The following is a 14601-nucleotide window of genomic DNA, read 5'->3' as shown; positions in this document are numbered from 1 at the left end:
GGAGCGCAAGTGGGAAATGCACAGCCACATTGCAGGGCCCTGCTCCCCACGCACACAAGGTGAAAAGCTTTATACATTTGAAGCCGCCTCTCTCAATAAAGTCTGCCCCAAGTAAATGGAAGTGGGCTCTCTTATATAGTCAAAAGGCTGTTAAAAGACCTTGCTTTCTGACCCTATGGTCCAGCGAGAGGATGAGGGGCTTTGGAGGAGTTTGTGGCTTTCTGTGCCCTGCTGTGCAGCAGCAAGAGGAAGCTCTTACCGCGTAATCAAAGCCCGTGTGCTGAGAGATGATTATGTAACAGCAGCTCCAGGGCTGCTTGGAATCTGTGCATTGGCAACGCACTCTCCGCTCTCTTCCTGTCGTTACATCCATATGCAAAGAACTTGTGTCTGAACATGCAAAATGTAACCGAACATGCTTCCATCTTGGAGCCTGTTAAGAGAGGCTCAGTCCCCCACGATACTGAGAAGCCTATTGCTCTCTGTTGCCTTAAAACAACACAGCAGAGCTTCTTGTGCTTTTTCTTCCTTTTGACACTGCGGCAACTGGTGTGCTGTTGAACTTGCTAAGCGCTGCTGTATGCGTGCTGCTGTGCTTTGCTCCAGACATGTTCCTCCTCAGGGTACAAGAGATGAGCTGTGCTCAGGGTGGCAGGACAGGAAAAGCTGAGTGCGAAGGGGAGCAAGATGTCAGTTCTGTTGGAGGTTTTCCTGGAGCTTTAATTGAAATCCCGTAATAGATGGAGAAGGGGCAGGGAGGTAGGCAGTAGGAAGTAGATGCTTTTCTCTGTGTTGGAGCTGCAGTGAGGCATGGTGCTGCTTTCTCTGAGGATGGTGAACCTATTTAATTGATCCTTGCATCTCCATTCCTCTTTCTTTGCTCTGATGAAAAACCAAACTGACCGGGTGCACCATACGAATGTAGCTATCTGCTTAGCTGCTGAGGCAACTGGAAACACCCTGTGTATTGGCTCGGACTGCTGTTCTGGGCCTTTGCGATGCCTCAGGTGGATGCAAGCTGCCTCCGTGCACTTAGTGCAAGGAAATCCCATTAATCTTCTCTGAGTGCCTTGCAGATTGTCCATTCCAGAAATCCCCTGGGAAACGGTGGGTTGGTTGGCAGCAGGCTTATGTCATCAGAACCTGCTCCCAAAGAGAGCTAAAATGAGTAATCCCCTCCACACGACTGCTCCAGAATCATATTAGAATTGAGTCGGTGCTCTTGCAACCCATTAGGAACACACTCACTGCAGCATTGTTGGGTTTCCTGGTCATGCCTTCGCTGGCTTTGGTTTCCATTGCAGTCAAAAAGTGTGACATGCTAAAGGTCTGTTGGTCAATACTCTGTGCCCTGGCCAGCAAAGTTTGGCTGGTTGTCCGTGACTTTGTGAAGCACCAAGAAGCAATAATTAACTATGTGCTAAGTGGGGGGGGGGGGGAATCCTCCAGTCTTTTAGGCCTATGGACACATGTGGATTTTTGAACGATTTGCCATGGGTACCACTACCACTTCTTTCCCCTCCCTCTTTACAAATAGAAAGAAAGCATGCATGCACAAATTTTGCTTTCCCAAGGGATCTGGGTAAAATGTGGATCCAGCAGAATTTTTCTGAGCCTTTGAAAAGTACATAGAGCTGAAAGGGGAGGGGGGAAGTATCACTTTTCCAACTTCCTTATTCAACTCTGTGCTTTTCAAGGGAGGAAAGGGCAATGCCCCTCACCTCCTCATAACCAAGGGGGCCCAAGGAGGCTCAGTGGCTTCATAGGTGTCATGGTAAGGCCCCCTGGAAGATCCCAGTGCCCTATTTGATTCACCCAACCTAGGCCTGCATAAAAATACAGTGGTACCTCGGATTACATACGCTTCAGGTTACAGACTCTGCTAACCCAGAAATAGTACCTCGGGTTAAGAACTTTGCTTCAGGATGAGAACAGAAACCATGCAGCAGCAGCGAGAGGCCCCATTAGCTAAAGTGGTGCTTCAGGTTAAGAACAGTTTCAGGTTAAGAACAGACCTCCGGAATGAATTAAGTACGTAACCAGAGGTACCACTGTAGTTCAGAACCTGTGGCCTTGCTGGTGGTATTTCTGTCTCCTCTAGAGGGAGGGGCTTGATCACAAAGACTTTCCAACCAATATGCCAAAACACTTGACAAGCACTGCAGAGCTTCATGGCTGTATTCTTCACCTTCTTAGGTAGCTCGTCGGTGGGGGATCCAGAAGAATCGTCCAGCAATGAACTACGACAAGCTTAGCCGTTCTCTGCGCTACTACTATGAAAAAGGCATAATGCAAAAGGTGAGCAGCCCACTCCTTCCTCTGAACATCCTTGGTACGTGAGAGCTGTGTGGTTGTAAAGGAACAGTCTTTGGCACAGTTATGGCTTACTTTTCAGGACCACTCTTCCTCCTCTTCCATCTGCCTAATTGGAGGGAAGACAGCCAACACACCATTTCTTGGGGCATTTCCAGACAATCAGTTTACAGCATGCAAAAAAGCAAATTGATTTTTCATTTCTTTGCACCTTTGACATTTAATTTCCCCAGTCCTAAAGCTGCAATACTATGTTGTGTATGAGGAGAAGATTCTTCTCTTCCTCCATCCAATAGTACACTAATATCTCTTGCATTTGTTGCACGGAACATAGTTTCATGAGTGTTGTGAGCCACTCCCTGCTGCTTGTTGCACCTGAGATTTCTCAGTACCCTCCCTGGGACCTTTTCCGTAGTATGTCTTTTGATGTTTGAAGTTGTCTAAAAGCAAAGTCTGTAACACTTCTTTATCAGTTACAGTTCTGCAGGAAGTTTGTCATTGACATTCAACTCACTATTGATCCAGGGGCAGATTCCAGTGTATAGTGAGCAGAGTAAAAACTTAAACACATTGTGCAAAAATCTTCCTGCACAACGGCAGACTACACTTAGCCTTGCCCTCATTCAGTATATATCCTGCCCATCCTACTCTCAGGTTCTGAGATTTCACCAGGCATACTTTTGAGTCTATTTTTGCCAGCTTAAGAGCTAGAAATATCCTTCAAATAAACAAATTAATTAAAAGAATGGTTTTCTCATGATGACTAATATACTGCAGCCTACACTTCTGCAATGTTCTTGTAGAATCTCAGCTCTCACACAGCCTAGCTATAATGCTTTACAGACTTGTACGAATATCCTAGAAAGGATAAAATAAAAAGCCAGGTTTTTGAAAGGCACTTGCTTGCACATGCTCTGCACTCTTTCTTCACAACAGATTTTGAGAAGTTATGTTGCTACTGGAAAGTAATAAAGGGCAGTAACAATTAGAAAGAAACCCCTGAAGAACATGTTACAACTGCTATAACAATGACTCTTCACTTCCTGTCTCTCCTGCATAACTTCCTGCCTGTTAATCCATCTTCACATGGCAATTGAACCATCCATCCATATATGCAGTCATACATACCTGCCCCTTCCTTACCTGTATTGCCCGTCTTCTTTTTTTAAGGTGGCTGGAGAGCGGTATGTCTACAAGTTTGTTTGTGACCCCGATGCCCTCTTCTCCATGGCCTTCCCTGACAATCAGCGCCCGTTCTTAAAAGCTGAACCAGACTGCCATGTGAACGAAGATGACACCTTACCTCTGACACACTTTGAAGACAACTCCGCATACCTCCTGGACCTGGATCACTGCAGCAACCTCCCCTACGCCGAGGGCTTTGCTTACTGACTCACCAGGCAGCTCGAATGCTGACCTTAAGAGACTCCGGTTCCAACAAATAAGGGCAAAAATGTTTTGTTTTTGTTGTTTTTTTGTAAAGAATTTCTGCTGTTCATAAAACTGCTCTTTGCAAATATTATCGGAAGAGCCTAAAATACTTTTAACGGCCCTCCACCTTGAAGACAGACAGTAGCATGGCTAGTGAGTAGGGCCTCCTGTTGCGGATCGCTTCGGCTGCCACCGTGAAGAACAGCTGGGGAGGGACTTGCAACAGGGGGTGTCTTCTGGGCCCGGTTGCTTAGGGTCGTGTGTGACAAAAAGAAGTTCACAGGACTTGAATAGACAGTGTGTGATTAGCAAATGTCAAGAAAATACGCTATGTAACAATCACAATCCTTGTTTCTACCTTGTATAATGGAAAGGGCTCCCGGATGCTAAGGAGCCAGTGCAGAATAAGCCCTTTTCGGATGGGTCACGGCTTAGTGTGGTGCTTCTCCTGGCATGGCTGAATTAGCTCAGCCCCTCTGGGTTCTCAGTCGACAGCTCTTCAATCTGAGGAAGCCTTTCCTTCTGATTATTTTTATTTGTTTTGTGTTATAATAATAATAATGATAATGATAATAATAATAATAATAATTTTGGTCCATAATAAGCAAACCCAACATAAAGGACAGCACTTAACCTACCAGATCCCTATGAGCCACACAGGCACTTGGCCACCCCCTCTGTTGCAAGGCTGCGCATGGATGGCTTGCTTTTAGGGGAAGTCGGGGGCTCGGCCAAAACTCTTTTTATGTTGTGGGGCAACATTTGTAACCAGGTTTTTTGTAGGTTTTTGTATCTTAAGGCTAAACCAGCTTTTGGCAAAGCTGAGCTGCTGCTTTTTTGCTTCAAGCAGCGCCAACGCGAAGGTTGCTGCGGCTTGGCGGCGGCTGGGGGGGGGTGGAGTCCCTTGCCCTTCCATGTGCATATCTGCTTTGTGCTGTTCTGCAGTGGATGCTGTCCAGGACAGTTTGTACAGTGTGCTCTGCATTCAGAGTATGCTCCCGCACAGCAGCAGCAGCAGCAACAGCAGCAGCAAATGCAAGCTGCTTGGCTTTCCCTGCAACTGGGGACTGTATGTATATAATACAAGGCAGCTCCAGCCATTGAACTTCTCCCAGGCAGGGCAGTCCTGACCATGTGGCAGCATCGTCTTGTAACAGCTGAACTACCTTTTCCAGTTCTCCCTAGGCTTGCGAGCAAGAGAGGTGCAAGATGTGTATACAGACATATTTTTTAGCTTCATTTGTAAGTTGCATTATCCTCCTTCAGTTCATGCAAGTTGCATATTTTAAGAGGATTTTTAAAAAAGGAAAATATATATATATATATATTAAAAACTTGGGTTTGTAAAAAAAATGAAAAGAAAAATCAGAGAGGAAGGGGAATTGGTCAGAGTTGATCATTATATGTAAAACATCTCTGGATCCTTCAGAAATTCCCCCTTTTCTTGCTGCGAGCTGCATTCAGCATGCACCCGTACCGTGCTTGACCCAAATATGCATATCTTTCCCTGCGGACTCCAATTTTTGTTGTAAATGCTGTATAGGATTTCTCTTTCTGCTTTGATAACTTTGTTTGGGTTTTTGACTAACTTCACGTCTTCTTTTTTAAAGTATGAAGATTAACTCTTTGTAGACGACTCAGCAACTCTCCCCAGAAAGTATCACGTGGCCTGTCAAAAAAAGCACAGGGCAGCAGCAAAGTCAGCTGCAGCGCCCCCACCCCCAAATTATGCCCCAGGGCTTAACCAAAACAGTGGGTTTCGTTTTGTTTAATTGGTTATGGGAAGTCTATAGTGCAGAAAGGCTTAATCTGAGGATTGATGTGAAATGACTGTTGCCTGAGCAGGGCTATATAATATATCTCCTGCAAAGCTGCATTACATTCTGTACTGTGTACAATAAAGGATTTTTGCTTTCTGTTCAGGCACTGCTGGTGTGCTTCCTCTCATTCAGTTGTGTTACCAGCACTGCCATGCAGAAATGGATTGACACTGCCCTGTCTGCTCCTGGAGGTCTGGAGAGCTCTATCCCTGGGCAGGATTCACCTAACAAACCCCAAAAACGGAGCCCCTATGCAAGGTCTTCCACAATGGGGCTTTCCTCCTCCCTTCTTGTTCCCCTCACACACCCTGAAATTGGCTCAGGGGGAAACTCAGGAATAAAACCCAGAACAGCACACCGAGGGAGGGGGCTTGTTCTGTCTCAGTTTTGCCTTCACCTCAGTTTTGCCTGCTGGGCTGCAGTCCCTCAAGAAAGCAATCTTGTTTCCTCAAAATTAGCACTATTTCAAGGACCTCTATATTCAATGGACATGGAAGTGAGCGGTTTTCGCAGAATGTCTTATCATAAGGTGTTTTGACCCAAAAGTTTGTTTTCCTCTAAAAATCAATATCTCTTGCCCTCAATTTCTTCTTGTTCTCACCTTGCTAGCACTTCTACAGCTTCCCCTACAATACCTGTCCCCCAAAATGTTATTCTATAATTCCTCACCGGCTGGGGCTGATAGAAACTGGGAATCCAACACTATTTGGAGGGCCACAGTCACACCCATCTCACCTCAATCCCAGGAATAAAGAGGCTGCATTGTTCAGTTCTGCCCTTCCTAGAAGGAGCTCAGGACTAGTATATATGGCTGTGTTCTCCTTAGCCCCTTGATCCTCGCATCAGCTCTGTGATAGGTTAGGCTTGGATACTGTGACTAGTCAAGAGGCTTCGTAGCTGAGCAGCATTTTGAATCTGACAGAACAACACACTGCCCACTGCACTATAGTGGTGGCACTCACTTGGGATGCTCTTCAGTCAAAGTATTATTTAGAAGGGCAGGCTGCTATGTACATTGATGTCTCTTATGCAACTGGGTAAAACAGAGTGATGCAGTGAGATCAGATCCCAAAATGGACACTTAAAAAGGGGGAAAGGGTTAAGTAAGCCTCAAGTTTCCTATAATTTTTGCTTCTGTTACTCTACATCTGCCCCCTGTCAATAACATGCTCTCCAACTTCTGTGCTTGCAATTAATTGATAAACTATGAACAGTTCATCACTACTAGCCTAAAGGACACATGCTTTCCCTGCAGATGCTGCTTCCAAGATGGACTTTGCAGAGCTTTTGGATGCACAGTCTTTCAGTATCAGCTTTCATTACCTTGCAATCAGGAGGAGAATATATTTCCAACTTGTTCATTGGATGAGCACCATTTACCAATGACCTAGATTTAGCAGCAGGTCACTTTCCCATATCGTGCTCCCTCCCTCTCCTGTCCCCTTGCCCCTTGGAATGGTGCTTTCTCCGGCCTTTGGAGAAATTCCATTTCCCAGTCCCTGGAAGGTAATGGAAATCACAGCTAAATCCTTATGAATGGCATCAGCTGATTACAGACATGGTGTGTGAGCAGCCTGATAGCAGCTAGAGCAAAGTGCTCTGTCTTGAACTAGGAGATAAAATCTACTTTACCTAAGCATTGCCAATGAAAGCACATTCTGATTAACCAGAGAATAGATGCAGAAAGAAGCCTGAATATCTTTTTTAAATCTTCTGTGTATAGTGACCACTTTCTCATTGCTTACAAAAGAAAGAAAATCACCAAAAGACAATTTTGCATAAAATGTGCTCGTGCCTATATACAGTATATGCAGAAATAATTAAATTGAAATATAATACCTATGGCAGGTATAATGTGATTAGGTGACCTGTGTGCTACTCGTCCCCTCCTGCTTTCCCCTATCCTTATTGTCCTTTTAATTTTTTTAAAAAATGAACTTGCAATTTCCAATTATTAAGGATTGAGGTAGACCAAAACCCTCCGGGGGTAAAAAGCCCCAAAGCCTTACCCTGAGTGCCATAAAAGAAAGAAGCTTCCAGGACACATAAAAAACTTTATAAAAAGAAACCTTAAACCCTGCAGCTCCCAGCAATATTCATTCATTCAGCTCCAACCACAAGGAGCAGAGATGTCATAGAATCATAGAATCATAGAGCTGGAAGAGACCACAAGGGTCATCGAGTCCAACCCCCTGCCAAGCAGGAAACACCATCAGAGCACTCCTGACATATGGTTGTCAAGCCTCTGCTTAAAGACCTCCAAAGAAGGAGACTCCACCACACTCCTTGGCAGCAAATTCCACTGTCGAACAGCTCGTCTCCTATGTCGTCTCCTATCACTGCAAACTACTATGTGGAGAGGTGCCCATGTACCCTGGAGGACTGTCCAGGGTTAAACAGGGCATGTGGACATCCTTTTCATCAGCAGTTGAGTCACACAGTTAAAGAGAAGAGCCCACCATAGCTGCCAGTTAGGGAAAGATGACAGAGAATGCAGCTTCTCCTAATGGTGCATAAGACAATTGAAACAGGATTTAACAGCACAATGGATTAGCTTTATAAAGCCCCTTGAGACTAAAATAACTGAGTTGTCAGGAGGGGGGAGGGAATAACACATATTGAAGGCTGCTAATGAAGCCTTTGAAATAAGCCTCAAGCAGCAACCGAAAATTTCAACTGGCAGCAAAGGCCCTGCAGATCACAATGGAGGATCTTGAGAAAACAAAATTGCCAACAGAAACTGAGGGGGGGGGGATGTAAAAGAATTTCTGACCTGGTGATTTTCTGAGCTTTTACCAGACCTCACAATTATTGCAGTGTACTATCAGAGACACTGGGATGCGGGTGGCACTGTGGGTTAAACCACAGAGCCTAGGACTTGCCGATCAGAAGGTCGGCGGTTCGAATCCCAGCGACGGGGTCAGCTCCCGTGTTGCTCGGTCCCTGCTCCTGCCAACCTAGCAGTTCGAAAGCATGTCAAAGTGCAAGTAGATAAATAGGTACCACTCTGGCGGGAAGGTAAATGGCATTTCCATGTGCTGTTCTGGTTTGCCAGAAGCGGCTTAGTCATGCTGGCCACATGACCCAGAAGCTGTACGCCGGCTCCCTCGGCCAGTAAAGCGAGATGAGCGCTGCAACCCCAGAGTCGGCCACAAATGGGCCAAATGGTCAGAGGTCTCTTTACCTTTACCTTACTCTCAGAGAGCCCAAAATCCACATTTGCAAAATCTGTTGCAAAACGTTACAGAAGCAGAAGAAACTTCCATCCCTCTATGAATAAATTACAAAGAGCAGGAATTTCATTTCATTGGGGTTTTCCATCCCAGCTGATGTTGGTCAGTAGCATCCAGGATAGTGGGGGCGGGGAGGGATTCCAGAGTGATGGAAGCGGTCCAGGATGATGGTCATTCCAAAACCGGATTTCATGTCTTTTGGATTATACAGGCCAATTGTACTTTTGAACCAAGACTGCAAGCTGTTTGTAAGGGTTGGGAACATTGTGCACAACTACATTAAGATAGAAAAAAACAGGATTCGAACCAGGAACATAGTTCGCAAGCTATGTCTTGCTGGTCCTGATTATGGGGATCACACATGCAACACATTCTGATGCCATTGCTGTTTAATAGCAAGAGGGAGCATTTCTTAGCAGCAGGAAAAATACACATGGTAGCCACATCTCTCTCATTTAACAGAAATCACTTAGAAGGTACCTGCACATTTTGCCCCATAACTTTCTAGGACTAGAGACTTGCCCAGGGGAAGCCATCATAGGCAACTTGGTGCCAGTAGGTACTAGGGTTGACAACCCCTGGCATAAACAGAGAAAACCTGAGTTTAATTTAAATACCCTCCCAAGAGAGACAGGTTGGTGTTTGGGAAGCCTGTGATTTCTCAATAGTTCCATGCAGTTTTCAATACCCGAAAGTCAAGAACCAAATCAACATGCTCAACTAAATAATGTTAATTATGGGACTCTATCCAAAGAAACTAACTTATATATTTGGAATGACTTAAGCTTATCCTGGCTGAGCTGAGTAGGCATAATAAATATTAAAATCTTGCCCAAGCTAAATTTACTGTTTCCGGTACTGCATATTGCAATATAGATTGATAAGTGAATGGAGAAATTCACTTTAATCCTGTCAGGTTTGAATAAAGAAATCTGAACACAAAAATCATAAGGTGAGTCTACTAAACTCCACCTACTGTATATTCTGCAAAACAATTCATTGCAGTCCTGGAAATAGACCCAAAATGCAATCCCAATTCCCTACTGGCATGCACAAAATCAAAGAACCCTTTAAAAATGTTATAATATGGGAAACAGTGGATGACTAACATTTTTAACTTTGGAGGGGGTTTGCGGGGGGGGGTGAAGTTCAGCACTTGCTCAATTCTTTTAGGGAAAGTTTAGAAACCAGACAGGAACTTGACCAGAAAGTTCTTTCAGCTACTAAAGTCTTCCCGTACCTCCTAGATCATCCTATTGCTATAGGTAGAACACTAATAATGCCCTCTCCCTTTAATGTTTCCTTTTCTCCACCTTTTCTAGCTCGCTGACGTAATAATTCCACAAAACCCCAATAGACCTGGAGCTAATAAGTTTCTTTAGAGACAAGGCAAGGTTCCTACTTCAACATAATTAGCTAACAGCAGCTAACAAGCCAAAGAGAAAATGAAACTAAAGAAGGCTGCAATTCTATCCACACCTACCTAAGAGTAATATCTATAGAGCGTAGTCGGGCTTACATTTGAGTAAACATTTAATAAAAAGCCATGTAAAGCACCTGCGTGGCATGTGGAAGGTCCTGGTGTTGTGCTATACAGCTGCCGACTCACATTTGCGTTCAAGAATATGTTAATCTGAGCTCAAGCTGCCAATGTGTGGAGTTTAGCAAACTCAGCCTTTCCTTCCCTGCTCTCGCAGGCTCTCTCTCCTTCTCCTACTTCCCGGAACAAGCTGGAGCTGCAGCATGGCTCTGAGCTACACAAAACACCAGGTGAACTGAATCTCTCCAAAAGAGATTTTTACAGCCTGCAGCTTTGCTAAGTCAAAGATTGTATTACCATTTTTGCAATGAAATTAAGTTCTTTTCAAGTTTGGAACCTTTTTCTTCTTTATTTACTGCCAATGGACAGAGACTTGTTTGCTGTAACTTCTGAAACTTTGTAAGTAAAAATCTTCACTTATTTGCAAAGCTAAGTGTCCGTGATTTATTCTCGCCTAATTATTTTCATGGGGATCGTTTGTTTAAAGGAGGATAAGGACAAATGAAAATCTAACCAAGTTTTAATGTGCTTGGAGCAGTCACCATTGGGCTAACTCTGTTATGAAAACTTAAGAATCTGTCTTCCAAATCTTTCTCTTCAACATTGGGTAACTATGAGAATATATGTGTGAAATCCTAGAAAGCTGCTGCTGATCAGTGTAGGCCAGGCTTCCTCAACTTCGGCCCTCCAGATGTTTTGAGACTACAATTCCCATCATCCCTGACCACTGATCTTGCTAGTCTCATGGGAGTTGTAGGCCAAAAGCATCTGGAGGGCCAAGGTTGAGGAAGCCTAGTGTAGGCAATACTGAGCTAGATAGTGTCAGTTTGCATTTCTTAGTGCAGAAAGTATTGATCTGATGTATAGAGATCTTTCTTAGTCTACTTAATTCAAGAGTGTTCTGGAAGCTTTTCTGTGTGAAAAAACAAGCAGGAGGTTCATGATGTTTGGGTTATTCCTTTAGAGCAGTGTTTCCCAACCTTGTGCCTCCAGCTGTTTTTGGACTACAATTCCCATCATCCCTTGCCACTGGTCTTGCTAGTCAGGGATGATGGGAGTTGTAGTTCAAAAACAGCTGGAGGCACAAGGTTGGGAAACACTGCTTAGTTTAGAGAAGCTGAGTACAGCTGGTTTAAACTGGCTCTCTTATCTCTTCTGTCAAGGTCATGCTGACTATAAAAGTAAGGTCAGAAGGGAGCCTGGATTTCACTTTCTCTTTCTATCTCTTTTCCTTCTAGTGTAGTGTTCTGTATATAGGTTAATGTCTAGTCTTATTATAAGTTATTGTAAGCTTAAGTTAAGTCTGCTGCAACTGGTTTTCTTATGGACAGTGCCAGTCATGAATGTACTGTATTGTACCATCAAATCACAGCATTGGAAGAGTTCCAATAGAACAGATCATTTTAACTTCTCTTAAGGGTTGGACATTTTTATGTTAAGTAGCCTTGAAAGTTTCTTCTTTCTGTCTCTCAGGAAAGAAAATCTTCAATCTCCTTAGGCAGTTTAGTTCCATTGTTGAACAGCTCAACATCTAAACCTAAGTGCAGCACACCCAGTTCCTTTGCCTTTCCTTGTCTTTCCAAACAAGTCTACAAGTCTAGACCTTTTATATTCTAGTTTTCCTCTGAATGTTTGCCTGTTTTTGGAATCGTTCTTGCACAGAAATGCCAAGAGAGGGAGAAGGGGAGCCCAGTTAAAATAAGCATGCAAATTAAGTGAAAGTATGACTTTGGCTAATAATGACAGACACTGGAGAGCTTTGCTAATTGGGGAATTTGGCCTATCTAGTGAAGGTTCTCTTAATGGGACTGGCTCTCCAAACTAGACAGAAATTATCCAGAAGTTCAAATAGCACTCTGAAGTCTGTTGCTTCCTCACTATGCTGAATTTCATTGTAAGCTGTGTAAAAGGCTTATTCTAATGCACTTTCTTCCCACTGCGCTATTGCACACTGGGCAATTTTTTAAAGATATCAGCACAACTCAAATTAGCACACTTTCAGTGGATTTTGATAAGTTTAGCCAGTTTTATGGCTGTTTCAGCACATGTTCAAATTGCAACTTGCAATGTCCTAATTATTAGCCCCGTTCTGAAAGTTCCCCTCCCCTCAGGGTATGAAGAATCAAAACAAAGCATGAGGGGGCAGGGAGGAGAGAGAATGGTCATGTGAATCTGCCATTACACTTGCAAAACTACCTGTGCCTTTGGGCTAAAAAAAAATTCCAGGAATGCAATTTATCTGTTGTTGAAGTCCAAATATGGACCAGGCATCTATAAATATATTGCACTATATTCAAGTGGCAGCTTTGGAATGAGTCAAGCCTCATTTACTTGTGATTTCTTGATACTAATCTGACATGTTTATTGGGGCTGGGGGAGGCTCTGCAGTAAAGCACAGCTGAAGGATTCCAGGAAGTCAGCAGGGGCCAGCAATTACTAGAATTTGTCAGCCAATAACATAAAGCTTCTTTGCGCTGAGAATCTATTTTAACCCAAGCGTTTCAGGAATGGTATAAAAACAAATGTGGTCATTCCAGCACTTCCTGTACCTAAGAATTACTGGTGCTTTTGGAAACTGAGAGCCTATATGGTAGACCTTCGTATCTCTTGCTTTGTCTATTTCTATCTTCCTGCTTCCAAAACAAAGTGCAACATGCTGATCTGAGATGTGTAAGTACCAGTACATGTGTCTATCTGTGTGTGCATTATCAGGTTTGGTTTCCATAGTGATTAATATACTTTAATGTGGGGTATTGCTCTTGAAAGGATGAGATGCACTTCCAGGAAGCCTTATTTCCTAGAAGGCGCCTCTATGAGTAGAAATTAACATTATAATGAAAGCACAGGCTTTTCCCTAATTTATCAGTGGCATGAATGCAGCTGGATAACTGATCTGCAAGAGAGAGTGGCTTAACCCTTCACCCACCAATTGATGCTCCATTGCAAACGTGCCCCCTGCCAGTTTTGAAATAATTTCCCCAAGATGGACTCATAGATCAGAAGTAAGTTGCCTAGCTAAGGCACAAACTGCCTAGGGAACCATTTAAAAAGGAGAATATGAGGGCATAAGAAGTATAAAACACACCTCCTTCCTACCCACCAGTCGCCACCTGTGATTGATCTCATTCCTCTTACCTTAGGACCAAACTAGAAGTGTGACACACATGAGATCCATCGTAAGATCTCACATGGGTTTTCATTAATTGGTAATTGTGGGCAGCAGGGAGAAGGCAGAAATCAGGCTGGGATCACAGCACCAAGGGAGGGAGATTTTTAACCCTTCCCCCCTGAATTGCTTTCCTGAACTAAAATCCACCCTGAAACTCCTGGTTCCACACTGGATAAGACCTAGTGGCACAGCACAAATATCAGTGCTCCACCTGTGTGGCAAACAGCAACATTGGGAAAGCAATTTTAATTGATTTAAAATTAAAGCCCCAAGCACCATTCTCCTGTTCTGATCCACAAACACATCTCATGGCTGCCATGAACTCTAAAATGATTTGCCCTATCTGAAGCATTAGTTGCATTCCCAGCAAGTACAGATTTGGGAGCACGTGTTTTCCAAGATAATTTCTAGTTCAGTCACTGAGATTTCTGCCCAGGAAACCATAAACTTGAGCAGCTCAAGCACTGTACACACTGTAACTTCAAAGGACATTTGAAGCCTAAAATATGAAACTAATGTAGGCTCTGCCAAAAGGCAGGAAGGCATATCATGACTGCACTTGCATCCTGATTTGGCCAACATAAGAAGCAAGCACCCATCTGAGCTCGCATGGGACTATAGTGTTGATATCACACTGGCAGACCATGCTCAGTGATTAATGCAGCCTCCATTCTGCCTCCTGACCTCAGTAATTCACAGGATGAGACTAATTAGAAGCATAATTTTTTTGAAGGCTTTGGTTGCTGGAATCAGCACTACTGAAGATCTAAGGCACCAAGGGAATTGCTCGCTTGCTATTGCTAGGTAAAATGTTTCAGTATAGACATACTGCTCATCATCAAACAGCCCTTCCAGCATGCAAAATGTTTTACAATTCATCAACAACCAAATGAAGGAGGTTGGCTGAAAGTTTATGGTTCTCTTGGTCATCTGGCAAACTTCATGCAATTTGAACCTGGCTTTTCTACTGCTAAGCCCAGTGTGATGTGTGTATTGTACACACTGATCTAATGAGTCATATAAATAATTCCTAGCTAAACTTTAATGAAAAGCAGCCTTCGCCAATCTAGTAACATGCAGATCTTTTATCTCCCA

The 14601-nt window shown here is 43.7% G+C and overlaps 2 protein-coding genes across 2 annotated transcripts in view; one reads left to right on the top strand and one right to left on the bottom strand.

Annotated features, from left to right (window-relative positions):
• Positions 1-5670, top strand: part of ETV5 (ETS variant transcription factor 5) — a 40407-nt gene extending 34737 nt beyond the window's left edge. The window contains exons 12-13 of the mRNA XM_081863530.1: positions 2197-2298; positions 3484-5670. Coding sequence (XP_081719656.1) covers positions 2197-2298; positions 3484-3705 — 324 coding nt within the window. The 3' untranslated portion in view covers positions 3706-5670. The remainder of the gene's footprint in view (positions 1-2196; positions 2299-3483) is intronic.
• The window catches only part of SENP2 (SUMO specific peptidase 2), a 303654-nt gene that overhangs the window by 155504 nt on the left and 133549 nt on the right, over positions 1-14601 (bottom strand). The gene's annotated exons all lie outside the window — the stretch shown is intronic.

The sequence above is a fragment of the Podarcis erhardii genome (assembly GCF_964252035.2).
Source record: "Podarcis erhardii genome assembly, chromosome: 5".
Classification (NCBI taxonomy): domain Eukaryota; kingdom Metazoa; phylum Chordata; class Lepidosauria; order Squamata; family Lacertidae; genus Podarcis; species Podarcis erhardii.
Note: the sequence above shows the minus strand (reverse complement) of the source record. Positions and strands in the feature narration are given on the sequence as shown.